Genomic DNA, 19396 nt, shown 5'->3' with positions numbered 1-19396 from the left:
GGAAACTATACGGTGCATGGGCCTAGGAAAGTGGGCTGCTGGGGTGTGTTTACTGCAGAGTAAATCTCGCAAGGTGCCACCTGTGGCCGCCATGAAGCAACAGTGTGCCGTTTTCTTAACGGAGGAGTGTGTGTCAGTCCTTGTTGTTGCTTTTTCTTCTCTCTTTCTCCCAATGCAGCGAAAGCGCAAGAGGCCCACGAGCAGCTGGAACTACTTCTGCAAGTGCCGCTCTCCGCTGCGGAGGAAGAGCAGTTGGTCAGCTTCTTCAGTGAGCTGGCTGACCCCAACTGGATGTGCCAGGTGGTGCTGCACTTCGTGCAGTGCGGACGTCCCCACGCCGCCCTGCCGCTGACCGGCTGCCTCCAGGAGCTGTTTCGGGAGGGGAGGGCACAGCGGGTGAGCACTGGCGGCAGAGGCTTGGTGTGTGGCCTGCACTGCTGAGCCCTGCTTGACCCCCCCCCCTCCCCCTCTATCCTCCCCATGTTTTCCAGTCATACCTTCCCGAGGTGCGGCAGAAGGTGTCCGCCACGCTGGAGCTCATGCAGAGTGTCATGCGGCTGATGCCACTGCCAGCGTCGCAGCTGAATGCAGCGGCACGCAGGCGAAACCAGTCTGGTGAGAGTCGGCGGCGAGCAGTTGTGCCTTTTTCTCAGTCGCTAATCAAGGCTAGGGGGTTGAAGTCTTTTTCAGTGAAGAGAAGTTCGGCACGCCCTTGCACGTTCCTTGCTGCATGTGCGCATGAAGCGAGTATGGTTGTAAGGAGGAACAATAGGGGGTTATTTGCTGTACTTATGAACAGAAGGGACGTGTAAGCAAGCTTGCACGGGTAGGCAGCGGTGCAGCTCATGTTGTACTCTCTGTGCCAGCGAAGCCTCTTGTACCCCCCCCCCCCCCCCCCCCCCCTCCCCCTACAGAGAAGTTGCTTTGGAAAGACTGTGAGGTGGGCAGCATTACTGATTGGGATGTTCACTCCTGCCGATGCCAGGTGCACCGGTGCAGTACCTGGGGACTGTGCCCACCCGTGTGCCTCACAAAGGCACCACACCTCGGCTGGCTACACGGGTGGCCGCGTTGAGGGCCACCATGGAGGCTGCAGAGGGCTCAAAGGCACCCGCTGTGCCATCTGCTCCCGACAGGTGTGTGTGTGTGTGTTGTGTTCTGTGTGCGTACGCGTTTTGAGCACATTCTCTAGCATTGAGCGTTGCGATTAGCTCTTGACGGGGTAAGCGGGGCTAAAAAGTGAAAAAATTTGAACTGCTCGTGAGGTGTGAATAAAGAATTTCAGAGTTGGCGTTTGTTAACACAATGCCCATTTCTGTAGAGTTTTGTTATCCACGCGGATGTTTAAGGACAAGCACAAAATGGACATGGGGAGCGAGGGAGGAAAGTCTCAGTCTGCAAGCCAGAATTCGAAGAGGAGGTCTTCGTCTTCACCGGCAGACAAAGACAAGTTTTTCATCAAAACGTTGTTGGTAGACTGAGGCTTTCTTTCCTCGCTTCCCGTGTTCATTTTGTGCTGATAATGATTGTGTCTTGCCTGCCCTATCTCTGTGTATGTGCACTTAACTAAGTTCAAATGCTGGAATGGGAAAAGGACAGCTTGGAAAACTGTTGTGCTGAAAGTACTAGTGTGCTTGCACTATAATGACTCCAGAAAGGCCCATACAGTCAAACCTCGATATAATGAACACTGATATTACGAATTATTGGCCATATCGAACTCTTCGTAAATTTTTTTCACAAATGCATGCAATTTATAATTTATGTATCGAACTTGGTTGGCCGTGAAATAGCTATATCGAACTCCCCAGCGCCAAACTGTGCCCGTTCGGATGGCAGGCGGCAGGCTTCGCCGCACTGCACAAGTGACTGGTGGTGATGCGGCAAGCGTTTGTGTCAGGGTTTGCACTTTCGTCTCGCACTCGCAACAGCAGCATGTAGGGTTGCAGTCTGGCAGTCAGCACGCGTTCACGCCTCTGGCATCCGTCGACAGCACCATGGAAGCAGCACCGCGGATTGCACACTTGCGATAACAATCCGGCGCTCATGTCGCTGTCGCGGAGGTGGTGAAAACTTTGATAGCCTTCGCTCTGACGTACCGCTTTCTACGCGACACAGCTGTGATGCGGGGAAGCCACAGTAGCCGGCGCTTAATCTGCGCTTTCGGTGCTGTGCGGGGGAGCCAACTGAACTGTTGCTTTTTTTTTTTTTTTGCGGTCTTCGGAATAGCAGCGAACGCCTTCGAAACACCGCCACAACCTTGGAAAATAGATCTCCATTTCTCTAACAAGGATCACCAGAATTGCTGTCCCTTCAGTGACTAAATTGCGCCGCTGTTGTGCACGTTAAGCGAAATTTCTTATGTATTACGAATTTCGGCTAAAACAAACTATTTTATGATCTTTTACTTGTTTACTATAACGAGGTTTCACTATAGTGTGCTGTTCGCGTACTGTGACTACACTTAGAAAACAATTTTCTTAGCAGGAAAATAGGCAGAATTACACCAAAGTCCACTTTGGTTCGTAAAAAGACACTAAAATGATGGAAATAATAGTTTTGCCATCCTCCGTTACAATAGTTTTTCTAGATATGCTGTGTGGTGCAAAATATGTCAAACGCACCAGTCACACTGGTGAAAAGAGATTTTTTTCACAAATTCTACAGTATCATTTATAGAGCACCACTGTGTGGACGTGTCGTCTGAGCATATTTGTGAATAATAATTGATTTGCTTCTGCAGTAACACCGCGTTGAGTTGACCCCCTTAATCTAAAAATCTGGATAATTCGAACTGCCACCGTGGTCCCAGCGAATGCCCATGCAAGTCTCCGATGTCGGGTGCCAATTCGGACGGGCTCCCTAAATATAGGAGACAGTGTTGAGGTACTACTGGAGTAGCTAGCAATTATCCAGGTATCCTTGCTCAAGCCTGTACTGCATTGCGCAGTTTCGCCTGCGCGTTTCTGACATGCACATAATACATAATAGCAGGCGTGACAACAATCAGAGGGCCCTATCTCCGAAAAATAGTCGGACCTCTCAGTTTCGGTTTCACTTTCTTGAGCTTCGGGCCAGCCCATGGCAATGGCAGCTAACCACTGTCCATTGACAGACAGCCGAGTATAGCTCCGCATAGTGTTGGACATGGATCGGCGCGTTGATGATCCCTTCTCCCCCACTGCCCCTCTCAACGTGACAGCATTAAGGAGAGCAGCTTGTGTCGCAGAAAATCGACCATCGGCGTCGTTGCTTGTGAGCTAAAAATCTGGGGAAAATCCCGAGAAGCACCCTTGGAGGCAGTTGGGCAACCTGTGTCGCGTAATTTCGTGGTGTCATCACAACCTGCCAACGGGATCGTGAGCAAACTGCGCACCGTGGCAGGTGGCAGTTAAATTAATTATTGGTCACAAGAGGTCGCCTGCCAAGAGCAACCTGGATCGCACAAGCCCCACTGGTGGCGCTGATTTAAAAATTACTTATTGGCCGTTTGATGATGTTATGCTTGCATCCTTGGAATGTGGTGCTTGTTTGCAGTCAGGTAAGGGGAGGCGAAATTTTCTTGTAGTTTAAAGGTGCACTGAAGAGGAATCTGAACTCGCCTTTTTGCCGCGGGAACTCGATCTACACGTTCCGAGCATTCTTAGAAACTTCAACTTATTGCGTTGTGTGGCCGATTTCTCTAATTAAATCGAATTAACGTCCGGCTCCCGCCTTTATTTTTGAATTCTCCCTCGTATGGTGGGTGGAGTCGACCAACGCGTGGAGTGCTTTTCAGCTAGCTCCGTGGAGGCTTTGCTTTCGCTTTATGTTGTTTTTAGGTTTCCGTGAATAAATAGTTTCATTTGCAGGTAATATAGCCACAAAATAAGCCCGCAGGAATAAAAATGCACGCGGACTATTTGCTTCTGCGGATTACTACGTATTACTCCGCCGTTGGCAGAGCGGCAAGGTGCCACGGGACTGGGTGAAAGGCACTCTGCGCGTTGGTCGACTCCGCCCACCGTACGAGGGAGAATTTAAAAAAGAAAGGCGGGAGCCAGACATAAATTCGATTTAATTAGGGAAATCGGACACACAGGTCAATAAATCGAAGTTTCTAAGAATGCTCAGAACGCGTAGATTGAGTTCCCGCGGCAAAAAGACGAGCTCAGATTCCTCTTCAGTGCACCTTTAAGTGCCTAGGATGCATCTTGGTCCTGCACAAATCGAAAGACCGACACTTCAGGTTTGAAGCAATTTTTTTTGCTTTGTGTGAGGGGTTGTGTGCAAATATTTTCTTTCTGTGGTTGTTTCAAATAGAGGAGAAGTGGTTATTTGTGCCCAGGGTAATTTTATGCTGGTTTGCTTTTCCATGTCATACATTTTGTTTGACACTTAAAATGAGGGTCATGTTTTAAACCATGCCACTAATGACGCCCTCTTTTTCAGGGTGGCTGGTAGTGAATCGTGTGCCTCAATGTCTACCCCGGCTGTCAGCCACCATACCCCGCAAAGTCGGTGAGTGTGCGGACAGAGTTCGCATGTTCTGGGCACGGGTGTTTGCCATTCACATGGCTGAGGGGAAAAAAAATAAGACAGCAAGGATTGCCTGGCATGTTTGTTGAGAAACCAGTGCTTCCTCTCAGCTCATTGGCTGACCTGTGGAGAGGAAGTCAGTGTATACAGTAGCCGACCGATTTTTCGGATTCCGATAATTTGGTCTTGCGCAATATTTGGGATTGCGCTCCGTCACGCCAGACCGTCGCACACCTCATAGGAACCGGTACATTTTCACCACTGATATTTCCGACTGAACTAGATGCCAGCAATACTGTGGAAATCGCTTTTCGATGGAAAGTTTGTATTTTTGGTCTTGATGCAAGTAGGCATCACCGTCACAACCAACTCATTCTCTGCCGCCATCAGAGGCGCCATCATGGATTTAGGTTTGGTTTATTGATTTATTGGGGTTTAACATCCCAAGGCAACTCACGCTATGAGGGACACCGTAGTGAAGGGCTCCGGAATTTTCGACCACCTGGGGTTCTTCAACGTGCACCGACATCGCACCGTACACGGGCCTCTAGAATTTCGTCTCCATCGAAATTAGACCGCCGTGGCCGGGATCGAACCCGTGTACTTCGGGTCAGCAGCTGAGCGCCATAACCACTGAGCAGCTGGGGCGGGGTCATCGTGGATTTAAACGGAGCCAGCGGGTGCTTACGGGAGTGAATTGGACGGGCTGGCTTGGATAGGCTTGGCTATTTGTTCTCCATGTTTGCTATTAGAGATAATGGCATGCTCTCTGTTGCCACCGAGATGGCCTAGAAAGAGTGCACGATTGCGTTGGAAATCATGGCAGTGGGACGGCTGCAGCGTCCGCCGCGGCTTGAACTGCGCCACCAGCATTGCGGGGCAGCAGACGCACAAGGGGGCTGGTACATGTTATTATTCAGTCTTTTTACAGTCCCAGCATACCCTTTGTCTGTTATCATTACGTGAGGTGGTGAGGACATGCCGAAAGCGTGACTGTGGCTCAGAAGCAGTCTAAAATTTTCGCTTGCAAGCAGAACAAGGGGAGCGGCGGATTTCACTTTTTTTGAAACTGGTTTTTCACAGAATAGTTACTTTTTGGAGTTCGTGGATTTTTCGGACCATTGTCCAGGTCCCACTAAGTCAGAAAAATTGGTCTGCAACTGTAGTGGCAGTGTCCAACATTTTTAATGTCACTGCTCTTAATATGTAGCATCTATAGCTGCCAAGCACAAAGCCAGTGAGAACCATTTTGCACCAATATCGTTTCTTCTCTTGAACTGCGCTGTAACTGCTCCTTTTTTGTGAAGTGGAACAAGGAACACTTTGGGACACTTTCAACAAGTCTTGCCATAGCGGGCTGCACATTTCACCTGCAGTATGGCCAGGCAGTGAGGCTTTTTGTAGATGCAGCTTTCTTTTAACTGGGTGGAAACTTGCGCATGCGGCATTTACTCACTAATGAATGCACCATTTTTCTTTTGTCTTTTGTCTTACTTTGAAAATATTAGTTTTGCTAAAGTATAAATTACTGTACACAAGAAGTCCACCCCCCCCCCCCCCCCCCCCCCCTTCTTTCTAATTTTTCAGAAGCTTTTGGGGGAAGGGCATTCACCGTGCGATACTCTTGTAATTTGCTGTGTTTGTGTGTGTGTTGGAACCTAATAAATATGTTATGGTTACCTACCGCTTGTTAAAAGGTTTGAGATGTTAAACCTCATAAACCAAACCAAAGCGACTCAGGCTATGAGAGACGCCGTAGTGAAGGGCTCCGGAAATTTCGACCACTTGGGGTTCTTTAACGTACGCTGACATTGCATAGTACATGGGCCTCTAAAATTTGGCCTCCATCGAAATTCGACCGCCGCGGTTGGCATCGAACCCGCGTCTTTCGGGTCAGCAGCCAAGCACCGTAACCATTGAGTCACTGCGGCGGCTCTCTTGTTTGTTAAAAGGGGTTGAGGAAAAAAAAAAACGCGAGGAGCTTCGTCCTGCTGTCGAGCCCAAGTGCTCAGCAGTGTCACCCCTTGGCGCAGTTTCCTGGTTACTGAAGTAGGTGGTGTTTACAGAGAGCCAGCCTGTAGTAGTCAGACGTGTTCCAGTTGCGATTCCTTGCACCTAGCCTACACAGGTGGGCAGATGGGCTTGGAACATCAATCGTGAAGTCGCGCTTGATAGGGGGCAAGTTCTCTTTACACCTGCAAATCTGGAGCAACATTGCCTCTTTACCCCCTCTGCAATGCAGGCTGGAGGAGGAGGAGGAGGCAGTGTCGATCCTCTGCACCCCTCCCGTCACTCTGTGGGAGGGCCTTCCACGCCGGTCCGCGTCCGCGGCACAGCCATCCACCAGCACGCCTGCCTCCATCCTGAGGCGGCGACCCGTGGACCTCCCACCTGTTGTCGCCACGCCAGTTGTCCTTCGAAGGGGCTCCACAGGAGACCATGCTGGCACCTGTCCGACGCCCACAGAACTCGCCGAGGACGTCCAGCCAACACCAGGTTGGGGGTTTCGGTGTAGTTAACATCTTGACCGAATAGGGTGTTGCAAATTCACGGCGTACTGATTGCACATCTCGGAAGCGATGTCCTGTACCTTTTTGGGAGGTGTATTCATCGCGTGTTGTCCTTCGAAACAGTGCAGTCAACGGAAAAGGGGGCGCCATCAGTGCTTCTGTGAGCGGAACACCATCAGTGCTTCTGTGAGCGGAACACCACCAGCAGCTTAGCTGGCAGAGTCAGCTAGCCTCCCTTGTGCTCAAATCACTGTACAGTACAGTACGGAACAGGAGAGGAACGGAAGAGAACAGAGAAGCAGAGAACCAGAAACGGTACAGAACAGAGTAGAGCTGTGCACGGGCCGCAAATTTCAGCCCGCGCCCGGCCCGAGCCCTACACTACTGACGGAGGTCCGGCCCGGCCCGACGCTGAAGAAACCTAAGCCCGTCCGGGCCCGGCCCAAGTTAAGGACTGGCCCGAGCCCGGCTCGACCTGCAAGACTGAAATTGAAGTGGCGATGAAACAGAAAGAGATAATTTAAGGAAAATCAGTTTATTTCAATGTTTTTAAAATGCTCGGCTCTCATGGTCTAGATGAAAATTAGTGAGTATATGCAAACACGGCGCATGTAGAGAGTTCACTCAAAGTTATTATGTAAAAACAACAAATCGTCCATTGATGACGGCTTGAGGCAAGTGCGGCGCTCCTGCATATGAACCCGGCAGCGCTGAAATTTCTCTCGCTGCTTGAACTGGTAGCCAGAATGGCTAACACTTTCTTGGCAAGAAGAGAAAGCTTTGGGTATACGTCGCTGCCTTGCTTCTCCAAAACTGTGATAGCTCAAACTCTCAGCAAGGGGTTGACTCTGTGGCCAAGTACTCGCTCAGCTCGTCTCTTTTGGCACTTCGGGAATTCATAAAATTCCCTGGCCAGAGTGCACTGTGTACAGTGTACAGAATTTCAGAGGCTCTGAATACTACTCTCCTGTGCCACTATGCATGATACAAATACGCGAGCTAGCACCGCTCCCTCCAGCTTCAAGTGCTGCCCGCACTTAGCCCAGGTCAGAATTCCCACTCATGGGCCAGGCAGTCCGAGCATGGAACAGTGGTGCGCGTAAATGAATCCCATCAGCTGCAGGCAGGTCTGCATTGAATGCGTTGGCTGTGCTTTCTGCATGCTTGTTTCATTTGTTTTGGATGGCTCAAACATTTCTCGATGCCCTGTGAGATTCATATCACGGATGCCTAAAAGCAAACATTTCTGCTTAGCACTCTCCTGCAGAAGTTTCCTGAGACAATTTAACATTTTTCACCATTGTCTAACGTGGGGAGTAGCTTATTAATCGAGAATCTCAAGGAGTTGCAAAAAAAAAAAAAAAAAATTCGCATCACCCAAAATTTGGGTCATCAAGAAGGGAACTGCATCTGTTTGATTTCTGGCTGAGTTTTGAACGCAGGCACCATGCGGTGTGCCTTTGTCCCAAGATTCATGGGATAAGGTGCGCTAGCATCTTTTTGTCACAGATGTTGTGTTCAGTTGAATTTTTTTTTCTGATTTTTCTCTTTTTCTTGTTGCCCTGTCAGATCCATCAGTTCGGAGGCTGAGATTTGCTGTGTCAGACTCGAACAGTTCGGAAGCCAGGTAAGTGCCCGTTGCTGCTGAAAGCATAAACGTGTATGCAGGGCTGTTTGAAAGGGGGGGGGGGGGTCCAAGCCATTAGGCTGTGCTGCTATCTCTCCTACAGTTGTGAAATTTGATAATGAGACTGTTCAAACACAGTGAACTGCTGAGGAGAGGTCTTGCGCAGAAAAGCTATGGCCTAACAAAGCCCAGTGGAGGTGCCAGTCAGTTCAGTAATTTGAGAATACTACAGTGTGCAACTGCGAAAATGTTTTTGCGTCAGATTTGCTGGTAAATTGTTGTTTGTGTTTTTCTAAATCTTGGTCTGGCTGTGGGTGCACTGTGGGTGCAGTAACACTGTGCAGCCAATTGTCATAGTAATGAAACGGTCTAAAACAAAGTGAGTTTGTTGAAAAATTGGAAGGCCCTATAGAACAGCAGAAGGGTGGAAAGCTGGGTGTATGCGAAATTTTGCTACTCTGCTCGTGCCGAAAGCTTTAGTGTACGGATCATCATCCGTTTTGAAAAACTTTAGCCTTTTTTTTTTTTTTGCTCTGCTAATTAAGAAAAAGATGTAGTAATCGACAAAAGTAAAGGCAATAAAGATGTCTTTAGATTGCCAAGTTGCTGCACAGCAGCATGTGAGACCTGTTCAACTAAGTTTTTATAACACAATGGAGCAGCATCTCCACTACGTTTTTTTTTTTTTTTCTAGCTTGCACAGGCCATATCTTGAGATAGCTGGATTTTGTCATGAAAACCTGTCAACTAGTTGGTGAACTTGCACTACCAATGGGAATTTATTTTGCTGCATGATTTGACTGATATTTCGAAGCAAATGAGTTAACGGGGGGATCAACTCTTATTTTTATGTGAAGACCATTACTTCATTACTAATGCTGTCACTTAGCCATCCAATATGTTGCTGAACCTGTGTTCGTCTTCTGTGGTGTAGTATGTTTAGTGTAAAGATTAACTGTGGTTACAGCATCAACAAATTTTTGTGCTGTCCAGATTTATTATAGCAGTGTTCATCAGCAGTTGAATCACTGTACAGTAGAACCCCGCTGTTACGTTCCTCACTGCTGCGTTTTCCTGGCTGTTACGTCGTTTTCTTTGGGTCCCGGCATAGCTTCCATAGGATCTAATGTATTAGGAACCCCGCTGTTACGTCGTAGCCGAGGAAACGATCCCGCATGATACGTCGCAACCGGGCTCCCCGAACCCGCCCGGGCAATGCGCGCCAACCGGCATCTTGATTTTTGACGAGTCTTGGCCAGGCTTGGCTACGGAACTGGCTGCAAGAAGCCGCTCGCGAGTTGGAGAGGCCGCCACTAGATGGCTATCTGCCTCGCGAACGCCGAATGCCGCAATCTTTATCGTGGGAGGTGGTGACGAGGAGGCACGCGGCTGCGGTCGCTTATCTGTTTTTCTCAGCCAGCGTCCGCTTCGGCGGACGCGACACGCGTCTTTCTTTTCTTTCACTCTTTCTTTTTATCTTTTAACTCTCCTCTATCTGCAAGTGACAGCGGTGGCGGCTCGGCTGGAGTCAGTCGGCAGGCCCGTGCAATTTCCTTTTCATCCTTCTCAGTCGCAACAACATCTTTATCGTGCTTTGATGGCGTGATAGCGTTGCGTAAGCGGAAGGCGCTTCCCCTTGAGGAAAAGCTGGACGTACTAAATGCAGTCGACAGGCAGTCAGGGCAGCCTACGCGGAGCAGCGCGGCGAGCAGCCTACGAACATTTCAGTGCTTGACGCTGTGCACAACGTCGCTTCAGCGTGGACTGCAGTGAGCGCATGAACTGCACAGCACTGCTGCGTGCGGTGTGGCCGCACCGCAAAGAGACGCTGACAGCAATGAGGCCTTCGCTATTGAGAAACTCGTTGCTCTTTCCAGCGAGCGAAAGAAACTGCAATCCACCATTCTCGATTTTTTAAAGTCCTAGGGTCAATTTGCGGAAATAAATTGTTTCAAGTCAAAGCTGCACTGTTATCATTAATTTTTGGTGCTTTCCTCACTGTTGCGTTTTCCCGGCTGTTACGTTTTTTTTTTCCCGGTCCGGTGAAAAACGTATGAGCGGGGTTCTACTGTATACGCTACAGACCAGTGACTTTTTTTTTTTTTTTTTTGGCTGCAGTGTTCATAGTCATGCTGGTAATTGTTTTGCTTTTTGTTTGTGCTGTTTTTCTTTCAGCCCTTGCCTTGACACCACTGGCCAGAGTCTAGGAGGTAGGTTTGTGTGTCATGTACGTTTAGTACAGTTGCCCTTTTTTTCTTCTTCATTGTAGGTAGATTTTTACACAGTTGTAATGTCAACAGACTTGCTGGCACAAGCAAGCAAGCATGCTGATGACCCACGTGTTTAATATTTCTTTTCGCTAAGTTCTCCTTATTCTCGCTGACTAGGACCAGTGCTCAAGGGCAAATTGAATGACTGTTCATCCCGCATAGACTGTATAGCTTTGGTTAGAAGGCTGCACATGTGTTCATGTACATGCATGTGCATACCATTTTGTAGCCATGGTGTTAAGAGTGGGGGACCAAACCTGGAAGGAACATTGCCCACTGAGACTTAGTGAGGGGATGTTTTTGTAACAAAAGAAAAAGATACGAACATTTTGTGTCGCTTGGAAATAATAAAGCTTACAACCTTATTAATGTGTAGGGGTGTGCGAATATCAAATTTTTCGAATTTGAATCGAATACGAATACTTGATTCCGAATATCAAATCGAATATCGAATAATCATGGACAGACGCATTTAACCACTTCAAAACATTTATTTGAGCACCCAAGAACATCACAGTTCAACTATCGATGATTAAATGAACACAAAAGGTGCATGTGGCTGCACAAAAAGTATCAAAGTCTCGAACGTTATTCATAGAAGAGTGGAAATATCAGAGAGGATGGCTAGTACACAGCATTGATTAAGACTAGCTTGCGATCAGCACAAAAGTGCATTGCTGGGATTTACATAAAAGGTTGCCATGAAGGAAAACCAGCTGCTCCACATAGTCAGGGAGAAGTATTTCCCTTCTAGCTGAAACGACTCCTCCAGCCACACAGAATGCCCTCTCGCTTGGCACTGACCTGGCACGTATTGCGAGGTACTTCGTGCACAGCGCTGACTATAGCAGCTTCGCAGGTATAGCCACAAAAAAGCTCACCAGCGCAGTCAGCTACGGCATGGCCCTTGGAGGAAGGAAAAAGTTTCCTTCCTCGAAGGAAAAATTCGAAGGAAAAAATTTTCCTTCATCCATGCGCATTGCTCTGGGCGCCGCCATGTCGTTATGTCTCTGTCGATAGGGCTTGCAGACTGAAATGAACGCCGGTGCTCACAATGAATATTCGGCTAGATACGAATATTCGCGTCGGGTCGATTATTCGAAAGAACACGAATACTTGGATTTCGAATTGAATACGAATACTAAAAATATAATATTCGAATCATATTCGAAAATTTCGAATATTCGCACACCCCTATTAATGTGACATTGCAAGTTTTTTTCATATCAAACGGAGGACATTAGATTGTCATCCTGACAACTGTCAGCTGACACAGACGTGCAGAACCTGAACTTTTGGGTGGGAGCATTACGTGCAGCAGTGTGCTGACTGCAGCTGACTTTTTCTCTGACTTGCTGTGCACATTGCTGCTTCACTTCTTGCATTTTTCTGCGCCTGTGCTGTGCAGATTCCTCCGTGCTGTCTCCGCCTGAGGAGCAGACGACCGGCGAAGAGGAGGCCAGCCGTTCAATGGTTTGAGCATTTATTCCAGCGTCTGCCGCTCTTCCAGCATGTTGTTTCCAGTTTCCACCCGTCAGGTTGAAGGAGTATAGTAGACACAACTTTTGGGTTTGTGTTTTCTTATTTTGTAATGATGCGTAAGGCATTATTGTACATGGATTACCAAGTGGTATTCTCCTGCGGTCGCTGAATGATTTATGACCGAATTTCTGATGCTGTTTCGGTTTCGATTTCAACAGCTGCTGCTACATTCGCTGTAATTCTGGCTCTAGAGGGAGGCTGGCTTCAGCACTCTGGTGGATTAAAACGATGAAGCAGCGATTATATCGACATTTTTCCTTGCCTCACGTGACATATAACCACACTTTGACGTCACAGCCATTGTTCGGCTGTTTAAACCAAAACAGCATGGCAGAAAAAATTTGTAAATTGTTTAGCGGTATAGTAGGCAAATATCACGTGGTGTTTCATGTATAGTAGCGAATAAAACCTGCCAATTAGGTATTTATACTCCTTCAACTCTGTGCTAACCTGTATGCCTTACAAGCTGTGTCTGGTGCCGTTCTGATTCCTAGTGAACACAGGAATGAAGTAAAAGTCAAAACAGAGGCGCCTAGATTTCACTGTTTCCAGAGTGAGATGTGGATTCTGATCTGAAACAAGCATCTTCCAGTGGTATGCATGCTGTCTTGTCAGGATGACAGTACAGAGTCGATCACACTTGTCTAGAGTGCTCGGACGGTGTGCTACGGAGAGCAAATGAACTGAAGTCTTTTCGAAGCTGCTTTGCTAGTGGTAAGGTGTTGGTGCCTGTACATTCACGTCTGTATTCAGCTGCTCTCGAGCGCAAGCATTGTCAATGAAAGTCAATACCTGCTTCGTAATTTCTCTTCATTCCCCCCCCCCCCGACTGGCACCTTTCCAGCGCTCTAGACAAGTGTGATTGACTCTGTACATGCAGCGCCACAGCCTTAGGTGCTGCTGTTGGGATCAAATTCAAGCTTTGTTCATCCGAACACTGTTCGTGGCCGCCTCGGTGGCTGAGTGGTTATGGTGCTCTGCTGCTGACCCAAAAGACGCGGGTTCGATCCCGACCGCGGCAGCTGGAATTTCTTTAGAGGAGAAATTCTAAAGGCCCGTGTACTGTGCGATGTCAGTGCACATTAAAGAACCCCATGTGGTCCAAATTTCCGGAGCCCTTCACTACGGCGTCTCTTATAGCCTTAGTCGCTTTGGGACGTTAACCCCATAAACCAAAACCAAACCAAAACCGAACACTGTTCTTGCTGGGAGGCCAGCTGCGCTGTCCAATTAGTAGCTCTTTCCTTGCCGTAGGAAATATGAGCCTTTTTTTTTTTCCTTTGGGAAAAATGGGCAGTGTTTATATCCCTGGCTCCTCTTCGTCATCGTGTGCTTTGTCTTGCCTCATCTTGATTTCGCGCTGTTTAGCAGTAACGAACAACCAACTCGTCCTTGTCCGACGAGCGTCGGTTCTTTGCTTTTCTAACCTGTCCACTTTCTTTTGGTGGCAGCCGGAGTCGGAAATGTCCAGTGACCGATCCAGCCAGTTCCTGACCCCCACGGACAGTGACAGCGACGACTCTGGCACCGATCTGCAAGACAGCCCCCCTCCGGGACCGGCTCGCTCCGCACAGCCGACGCCAGTGCAGCCTGCTGCTCCCAGTGCACAGCCCCGAAGAACAGATGGGGACAGGAGGACACCGGTGAGGGCCTAGCGAGTCTTGACAGGAGGCGAGCTCATTTTTTCATAGACTGGCGTGAGAGTGGGTGTTCAGAGGGTATGAATCCGTGTCCTTGGGGAACTCCTGACCTCTTCATCAAGAGATTAACATGGCCGTCGTTGCACCAAAGGGAGTCTTGGAATTTTGTGCTGACGGCGTGCACAGTGATGATAGGAGTGCATGGAATGTGCTCAGGGATGGACATGGAATGTGTCCATGCACGTTTGGTACACTGTGAAATTGGGATTATTTCTTTTATTTTCCTTATTACTTTCTGATGGCCTGGACAATGGTAACACCTTGGCATATTTTTTTTTCTGGGTGTTCATGCTCCTTTCCCACTTTTATTTCTTTGTACTGCCCACCCTGCTTGGACCCAGTTTCTTTGTGGGTTTTTCAAAGTAGTAAATAATTGCTGTGCTCCCCATTGTGAACTTTCTCCTAAGAGTAAAATTATGAGTTGTTCAACATAGCCTGGCAAAATAAAAAGAAAAAATTGGAAAAGCGGGATCAAGCCAGTCGATTGAGTGTGCAAAGGATTCGCATTCCCTCGTTGACTCATCAAAAATGTGATCACTAAGATCCCTAAGATCACTAAAGATCACTAAGCTTCCTGGTGGCTGGCAGCTGCTTAACTGGTACTTGTGGCTTCAGAACGGGCTTGCTTTCATTTGCTTCCAGGGACCGGAAGCCGGTCAGGCATCGTCTCCCGAACGCAGGGCTCTGCTGCCAGAGTTCCTCATTCAGGAGGCTGCCAGGTGCCTGCACTCTTCGCCCACTGCAGCTGATTCGGCTGTTGCCGGTGAGCACTAGCCTCTTTACTCCCAAAGTGGCCTCCTTGGTGCCAACCTGTTCGTATTCAAGTCATGCTGCTTCCAAAACGAACGGTCGAGTGCAGGCCCGGTCGTCAGCTGGCCTGGGCATTGTCAGCAAATTGCAGCCAGCTGTGTGCCGCCTACCTCAATGGCTGCCAACGTTGTGGACCATGTGAAGAACGCTCAAACAGCACATCGCATTAACATGAACCAGCGTCGGTGCATGTACAGTCTTTGTCAAAAGTAACCAGGCTGCATGGTTCGCTTCTAGCTGGTATTGTGGAGCCCTTGTGACTTTCTTAAAGACCAAAAGTTGTTGGAAGGTAAGAATACCCCCAGTCCTTACCTTTATCGACCATTTCAGCTTCAGGGAAGCTGTAAGGGCTCCACTGTACGAGCTAGAAGCAAACAATGCAGCCTGGTTACTTTTGACAAAGACTGTACACCTCGCGGCAGCTGGCGCAAAGCACCCATGTGTCATTTGACTGAGCACGACTGAAGTGCGTGCGTGCGTGCGTGTTGCGTGGTTTCATGCGAGTCTTTGCTTTCTAGTTATGGTACCATGTGCCAAGTATTGGTGTTGTTATAACAATATTAGTGTAAAGGAAACACTCCATTGACAGACCCATCGAGAGGTGCAAGACACCAGCTAAGGCCACCAACCCCCTTCCTCCGTTGCCGCCTTCTCAGGTGGAGCCCTAAATACAGGGCCCCCGTGACACTTAGAGTTGAGCATAATCCTCAAGCATAGTCCAGTGGGACCATGGTTAGAGAGCAATGACACAGCATCCTCATAGTGGAGGGGAACCCTCATTGTAAGCAAAATTGATCAGATTTCCTATACAGTTGCTGGCAGATGGTTCGGACTCAGCGGGACCCGGAAAATGGTCCGTATAATCAAACAGTTCGAAAAATTTGTGGGTTTAAAAGAGAGAAATTTCTTTATTGTGTAAAACCAGCTTCAAAAATTGCGAACTTCGCCATTTCTCATGTTCCCCGTTTGCAAGCGATAATACTAGATCGTATTCAAGCCAGAGTCATGCTTTCATCATGTCCATGGCCACGAGCTGCTCTACGCGTGCTGCATGAAACAAGAACGTTTCTCGGGGCAACGATGGTCATGAATATAGAGAGAGAGGGTACCCACTGGAAGCATCGAGAAGCAGGTGCCCCCGGCTGCACCTCCACCCCAACATTCCCCATCTGACCCGCACCTCATGTGGTGTCGTCTTAAGCCATGGCGGGCGCTACTGCTATCCCATTTTCAGTGCAATCGCACTCTTCTTTGTAGGCCACCCTGATGGCAATGAAGATATGAGGAACAAATAGCCAAGCCCATCCTCGGCCAGTCCATCCTATTCTCTCTGCTTATCTAAGATGGCACTTTCAGGGCAGCAAACGGCTGGTAGTTTGTGACTGCTATGCTAGTTCGCGTCTATGTTGGATTGGAAAACGAATGTTTGGAAATAACTACCGTATAAATGCGTGTAAGGGCCGCAGTTATTTTTCAAGATTCGAGGGGCCAATTTTCGGGGTGCGGCCCATACACGCGATTTGCGAAAAAAAAAATTTTAATTAAAAACACATCAATAGAGGAATGAACGACATTTATTCTGCGTCCAATCGTCACTCGCCGAGCATTCAGACTCTGAGATGGTGCTGTGCTCTGGTGCACGCTCATCCCAAAAGAAGCCGCGCAGCACGTCTGCTGTCAACGTGTAGCCGTTGTTCCGCACTTCCATCACATAAGAGAGCAGCTCTTCTTCCATTTCGGGAAGCTCGCACGGCTTGCCTCGGAAAGCGGGCTTTTTGCAGCTTGTGTTTCTCAGTGCATCCTTCTCGTTGCACCATCATCGGGTGCACTCCTCGGCCGCGTCGAATTTCCTGCCCGCCGCACGCTTTGCATGTTCGAGAGCTAACTCCCAGCCGTGTAGCTATTAAGGCGCTTGCCCATCGTGCTAAAACTGCAAAGCTCGGCGGCAGCACGCGAAAGCTACAACCACCACAACTACGGCGAGCATGCTAACACGCCACAAAAACAACGAAAGGCTGGAGCTGGCGATGCTGATGCCCGTGTGGATGATGGGCGGTCACGGCGGAGAATAAAGTTTACGATGATGGTGATGACCGTGGCCTCGGGCGCCATCCATGGATGGCACTTGGAAGCTCCTGTGCGCGTGTGTGGCCTCCGCGATCAAGCGCACTTTTGCGCGCAGGCGGAGCTGATCGCGGAGGCCACGGCGTGTGCATTTAGAAGGCTATTCTCACCTGGGTCGTGGAAAGTTCGGGTGCGGCCCTTACATGGATTTATTTTTTTTTTTTTTTACATTTTCTTCGGGAAAACGGGGTGCGGCCCATACACGGGTGCGGCCCTTGCACACGTTTATACGGTATATCTGCAGCTTTGCTGCCGTCTATTTTAGTCTTGAAAAATCACTTTTTGAGTCCACAGGGTCCGAAGTATTGATCATAAATACTTACCCATTCTTATGATGTCTCGCTGTCCTTCTGCGAAGCCCGAAATATTGAGCTGGTTTCAATTACTTGAGTCGGAAAAATTCGTCAGCTACTGTATAACTTCCTGTTTATTACTGAAAACCATTTATGTCCCATGCTTGTTACAAAGGAGGTCTAGTTAATGGAAAGCATAGGGTGGTTAACCAAGCAGATGAAAAAAGGGGTGCGAGTTGCAAAGTCTACTTATACGCGGCAGTATATTGTATGCATTGCACATTATGACCTTCGCAGAGTTTTTTCGGACTTGTTTGTGAAGCCTCCGCATCATTTGCGAGCCCCCTTTTTGAAGCCTTAACTTTATGGAAAAAAACTCGTTATGTGAGTAAATACAGTAATAGCGAATGACAGCAAAGACAAGTAAAATAAAATTTTTGTGCAATGAAGCATTTATTTTTTTAACCCATATCGCCTAGCCTGCTGCATGCAGGACTCTGCTTTTTGCGCAGGAACTCTAAGTTTATTGTATAAAAGCTTGCCCCCCCCCCAGCATAGGTTCAAGAGGTTCTAAACTTTTCCTGTGCAATTTTTGTGTTGGGTTCGTTCAGTTTTGTGCGTTGTGCGCATTTTGATATGCCTGCCACTTTTCCCCTGGTCGCCGTTTTTGAAATTCGACCCCCATCGACTGTATTTTAATTCCGCAAGATAAACAAAATTTTCGCGCATGGTCATTTCAAAACCACCGCACGTGATGAGAAATGTGATTTTGAAGCCTCTGTCAAATGTTCGAAGCTTTGCCATATGCGACAGATAGCGAATTTGCCGAGTATTCTGTGTTGTAGGATGTCTCAAAAGTTGGGGGTTGAAAGAAAGTTTTGGCATACATGGGTTAAAGGGGCCCAGAAACACAATCTTAGTTGACTGTTTTGCCTGTTGATTGCATACAGTGAGTTATAATGGTGCTATTAGCGTCGGTAATACCGCGTATATTTCATTTTTTAATATTATAATGCCCTCCCAAAAACAACTTCATGGCTCTGATGGTGTCGCCACACAGTGGCGGGTTTTTAGCAGCGGATATGACATCACCTGGCGCGAGCTTGATGATCGGACAAACAGTAAATATACTGCAAATTGTGTGAATAAATAGAGACACATTTTGTCACCTGTCTGCGTTTTATATTAGATCAACAAAAACAACTTGTTTGTCTTAGATAAGAGCCCTGCAAAGCAAATAAAATAAAAATACACCACCAGGGGCGCTCTAGCATGGAAACGACGCTGCCAGTCTCAGCAAGAACGAGTTACAGAGAGCAGGCAACCATGGAGTGCAAGCTTCCGCGACGTGCTCTGGCTGGCTGTTTTGATTGGTTGCGCCAGGTGCCGTCATTGGGAGAGCGAAATAGGAGTGGGAAGCCCCGCCAAAATCGAATTGAGGGCAGTGTTTTGTTTGCTTGTATTTTGAAATTTCTTCTCTGAATAACTTCCGTTCCTGTGCATCGATTCCTGTAATTCTTTTTAGGTCAGCATCTGTGTGACATAAAGAACCCACCTGAAGTATAACCGGTATCCCCCCAAGCAGTGTTTCGCAGCCCCTTTAAGTTATACTTCCTGTATTCACATTTGTGGGACCATTTGGAAATGCTCTATTTGTATTTGAACCAGTTTCTGTTCTTCGCATTTTTTTTTTTCTCACAACCAAATACTTCATACTACTCGCATAGCCTCAGTTGCAACATTTTAGGCATATTTGCTGTCTGGCATCTACCAAAAAGCGACAGTTGCCAATATCCTCAGTGCTAGCGCACGGCTGCCGGAAACTCTTGGTGGCATTGGTCTGGCTGCATCTTGGAATCTGTTTTCCAGGGCCTGCTCAGCCAAAAGCCGACGAGTCGTCATCTCGGCCAGCGGGTGCAGCTCTAGCACCAGGCCTTGCAGAGAGTGTGAGTAGCACCTGTGTCCAATTCCTTCCTGCCACCTTTCGTATGTACGAAACCAG

The 19396-nt window shown here is 48.2% G+C and overlaps 1 protein-coding gene across 7 annotated transcripts in view; it reads left to right on the top strand.

Annotated features, from left to right (window-relative positions):
• The window catches only part of LOC149370645 (uncharacterized), a 79967-nt gene that overhangs the window by 40244 nt on the left and 20327 nt on the right, over window positions 1–19396 (top strand). For 6 of the 7 annotated variants that reach the window (XM_089562480.1, XM_089562484.1, XM_089562476.1 and 3 more), the window contains exons 23-33: window positions 179–396; window positions 492–615; window positions 986–1136; window positions 4432–4500; window positions 6761–7014; window positions 8598–8655; window positions 10831–10865; window positions 12334–12398; window positions 13919–14110; window positions 14810–14930; window positions 19264–19340. In XM_089562480.1, the coding sequence (XP_089418606.1) occupies window positions 179–396; window positions 492–615; window positions 986–1136; window positions 4432–4500; window positions 6761–7014; window positions 8598–8655; window positions 10831–10865; window positions 12334–12398; window positions 13919–14110; window positions 14810–14930; window positions 19264–19340 (1364 nt within the window). The remainder of the gene's footprint in view (window positions 1–178; window positions 397–491; window positions 616–985; window positions 1137–4431; window positions 4501–6760; window positions 7015–8597; window positions 8656–10830; window positions 10866–12333; window positions 12399–13918; window positions 14111–14809; window positions 14931–19263; window positions 19341–19396) is intronic. The other variant, XM_089562494.1, reaches the window with a different exon arrangement.

The sequence above is a fragment of the Amblyomma mixtum genome, chromosome 1, assembly GCF_055824585.1.
Source record: "Amblyomma mixtum isolate Tamu chromosome 1, ASM5582458v1, whole genome shotgun sequence".
Lineage (NCBI taxonomy): Eukaryota > Metazoa > Arthropoda > Arachnida > Ixodida > Ixodidae > Amblyomma > Amblyomma mixtum.
This window is presented reverse-complemented; position numbering and strand designations above follow the sequence as displayed.